At 41.5% G+C, this 3,675-nt stretch overlaps 1 protein-coding gene across 1 annotated transcript; it reads left to right on the plus strand.

The window, feature by feature from the left end:
- The first annotated feature begins 471 nt into the window (after positions 1-471).
- tmem74 (transmembrane protein 74) lies at positions 472-2,835 on the plus strand. The gene is made up of 2 exons (XM_079470596.1): positions 472-564; positions 1,082-2,835. Exon 2 carries the CDS (start codon positions 1,127-1,129, stop codon positions 1,958-1,960), a length of 834 nt encoding a protein of 277 aa, XP_079326722.1. The 5' UTR covers positions 472-564; positions 1,082-1,126; the 3' UTR covers positions 1,961-2,835.
- Positions 2,836-3,675: the final 840 nt, after the last annotated feature.

The following is a 3,675-nucleotide window of genomic DNA, read 5'->3' on the forward strand; positions in this document are numbered from 1 at the left end:
TTGCATGCTTGAAAAAGCCACCGATGACGAGAATGGGTGTGGTTTATCACAGTCGCAGATTCTTAATGGTCTTGAAGTAGGAAATGTATCCAGGCGGGTTTCAATCCAAAACGCTATGCGTTTATCCAATAAATAGGCTGATGTTGCACACAAAAACCCCATTTCCCATAATTCTACGATTATAAACCTCCCATTATATACTTGTCAACGCTAGAAGGGATGTAAAAACCAACCTGCGGGTAACTTTACGGATCGTACTATAGTAAAGGAATGGCGATACCTTTGCCATTGCATGACTCCTCCAAGCAGCGTCAGCCTTGCCTAATTAATATTCAAGTTGCGAGCGCTGCCATAGGACGTCCGCGGCACGGCTGTATTCATATTCATATTAACGTCACTCAGCGACGTCAGCCGGATCTAATTAACATTTAAGACGGCAGCCTTTACCATAGTAGTATTAGTCATTTCGTCAGCGATAGCTCAGTTGAGCTTTAAGACGGCGCGTGGGAGGGAGCACAGTGGAGAACGGCTGCCGGGAGGCCAAAATGTTCGCCAAACGAGAAGGTAAACTAAGGCAAAAATAACCAGTTTATACCAAACTAATTATTTGCGTCAAATACGCCTACTAATTCAGTCGGCGGGACGTGTTCTCTTTATGTCGTTGTCTGAGCGGTATTGCAGTGCATCCGGATGGACACGTGCCAAAACTATCTCTATCTTATACTCGATTAAGTTTCTTTATTAGATTTAGGTTACAATTCCGTCTATAGCATTTTACCGGTTGTTTCAGAGTTATGTGTCAGCGTGCTTGCTTTTTAAATTGTATATGGACACGTTGTCGTATCTTGCATTCTGAGAAGTGTCTTGTTTCCCCTGTCTGCGGTTGAGCCATGCGTTTAAAGGGACTTACAGCTTATCCTGAGTTTTACGCGGATTGCTTTGCTAATTGGATACAGAAGCATGTAGCTAATCAGTAACTTGAATCGTCTTTTGTTACGAGAGGCTGAGGAATTTCGTCCAAATACAATAATTCGCTTTGGGCAGTTGTTTGAAAAAGAGATGTTGTCATTTGTGTTTATAGGAATGTTGTGGAGCGACCCGAAATTAAACTAGCCGGTGGGATCTGATGGCCTCGGTGGAGTTGTTTTATTTAAACAATAGAGGGGGTACACCCGATCCCCCTGGAGTACTGGACTGGCCTTCTAGTCCTCTTCACGTCCGCAGATTGAACAGCTCGGTGGAAGAATCTTCCCCCACTCGGAAGGCGCCTGCTCGAGAGGCGCAATGTAATTCAGCACCACGGACGGCTCCCATTAAAGGACAGCATGGCCACCACCGCCATCAGCCCACGGAGAAGGTCAGAGTTTGCTGCGACGAGGAGCTCGAGACGTCGTTCACGTACGTGGATGAAAACGTCAATCTCCGATTGGCCACTCCGGACAGTAGCGAGAAAAGTCCTCCCCAGCTCCACGACTCCACGAGCGAGATCCGTCCCGACGCGCTGCAGGAGTTATCGCTTATGTCCGACATGGACATCAGCTCGGAGAGTTCGGGCAAGTCCGTGGATTACGGATTCATTAGCGCGGTCACGTTCCTTTTCACCGGGATCTCTCTGGTGATCATATCGTACGCGGTGCCGCGGGACGTTGGAGTGAAACCGGAAAACATGTCCGCGCGCGAAATGGAAAGACTCGAGAACGAGAGCGCAAGGATAGGCGCTCACCTGGACAGGTGCGTTATCGCCGGCCTTTGCCTTCTCACTTTAGGCGGAGTGGTGTTGTCCACTCTGCTGATGATATCGATGTGGAAGGGCGAGATGTACCGGAGGAAAGCCTTCGCCTATTCCAAGCACTCCACAAAGCTTTACGGTTCTACTAATTTAAGAACAAGATCGAGTCCCAGTCGGTCGTCGCCTGCGCACAGTTTTGTCGAGGAGGAAAATGGCGATGCCATCAGTTGACTACTTATTAATCCTTATAGGACTGCCTAAAATGACGTTGACCTTTCCAGCATGACCAAACGAGCTTGTTTCTGCCCTTGTATAAGACTGATATAGATGAACAAAATATCACGTTACTGATTTCTCAGGCTCCATATGCAGCATGATGATATTGCATTTATCATAGGTTTCGTGGCAACCAAGTATTTGTCTATACAAAACATTAAGACTCAGAGAGTTGCAACAATTAATAAATATATACAGATTTACCTACAGTACTGAATTAATCTTCCCGTGATGTTCAGAATGCAGCTGCTAATACTGACAATCTTACTGCCTCTTTATTACATGTTCAGATCCCTGTCAAAAGTGATAGATGCTCACCTAAGCCATTTCATGGTATGTTAAGACGTTACTATAGTAATTGGAGGCTATAAATCTCTGGTTTGGAGCGCAGGTAGCCCTGCATTTAGATAAACAGATATGGGCTACCCTGCAAAAAAACGCCATTATTTTCTCACATGTCCTTGTTAGTTAGGAAAGGTCCATGCAGAAATGTCATACCTTTTCCCAAGCACTAACATTTTAATAACCATTTAGTGCGGATACAGTAGCTGCCACAATCATCTGCTTTCTTTTGGAAATTAAAATGCCACCTCTCTAAGAGAGGAAAGCTTTAGTATCTTCATGACATACAGAGTTAAAACATATAAGACCTGCATAACAATGTTAAATAATTGTGAAGCCTTCTCCATGCTTACAGGACTTATCCAGAGACTGTGAATTACATATAAATGCGCACTCAGATATAACACTGCTGACACTAATGACAATTCATGAAACTCGTATAACAAAGATTCACTTAATGATGTGAAAATAAAAGTATATTATTCTTCATTTTGTCGGTGTTTTATTGTGATCTTTGACTGTGACCGGTTCAAACGTGAATTTTACATTTTCAATCATGATTCTGCTTTCTGAAGCAGTTTTCTGTGTCTCGCTGAGGAAGCAACATGAAGACAAAACCATGAAATCAAAGGTTTGTATAAAAAAACTGGTGCCGAGTTGTGTGGGAATGACGGCCATGCTGCATTTGAATTTAAACTCAATATTATGGTGTTTCTAAGTTTTTATAGATAAAGCAACTACAACATTGTTCAAAATGTTTCGGGCAGATAGGGGATGGGTTTTCATGGATTAAATAAATATGTCAGATGTTTTTAAGGAAACTAGATTTATTATCATCCTCACACAGGAAGATTTGTAAATCTAAAAAATAGATAAAAACTATGCAACAGAATAATCATTAACAGTCTGTCTCAAATAGAAATAAAAATGTTAAGAAAACAAGCTTGAACGGAGCATTTAAGAGGAGTTTACAGTTCTGTTTCCTTTTAGGTTGGCTATTTTATTCTATTTGCAACTCACTACTTTGATTTCAAAATGCTTTTTTAGTAAAACCTCAAAATATAATTTGAAGACCTCTAAATATAATTTAATCCATAATATACCGCTGCAGTCCTTAAACATGTCTCCGTATTCCTTGATTTGTATTGTATGCCCTAAATCATTATTTTTAGTCACCCTTTATGTTTATCACAGGATTTCTAATATCCTCTGAAAATATCCTCTAAACAATAAAATGTACTAAAATGTGCTTGTCACTTGACAACATAGAATTTAAAAAGTACAGTGTTTTTCCATTTCCTACAAAACATTGAATTTGAACATCGTAG

This window comes from Barbatula barbatula (assembly GCF_947034865.1).
Source record: "Barbatula barbatula genome assembly, chromosome: 12".
NCBI lineage: Eukaryota > Metazoa > Chordata > Actinopteri > Cypriniformes > Nemacheilidae > Barbatula > Barbatula barbatula.

Excerpts from the sequence above, each read along its gene's own strand:
- tmem74 (XM_079470596.1), top strand. The coding sequence starts at position 1,127 with ATGGCCTCGGTGGAGTTGTTTTATTTAAACAATAGAGGGGGTACACCC.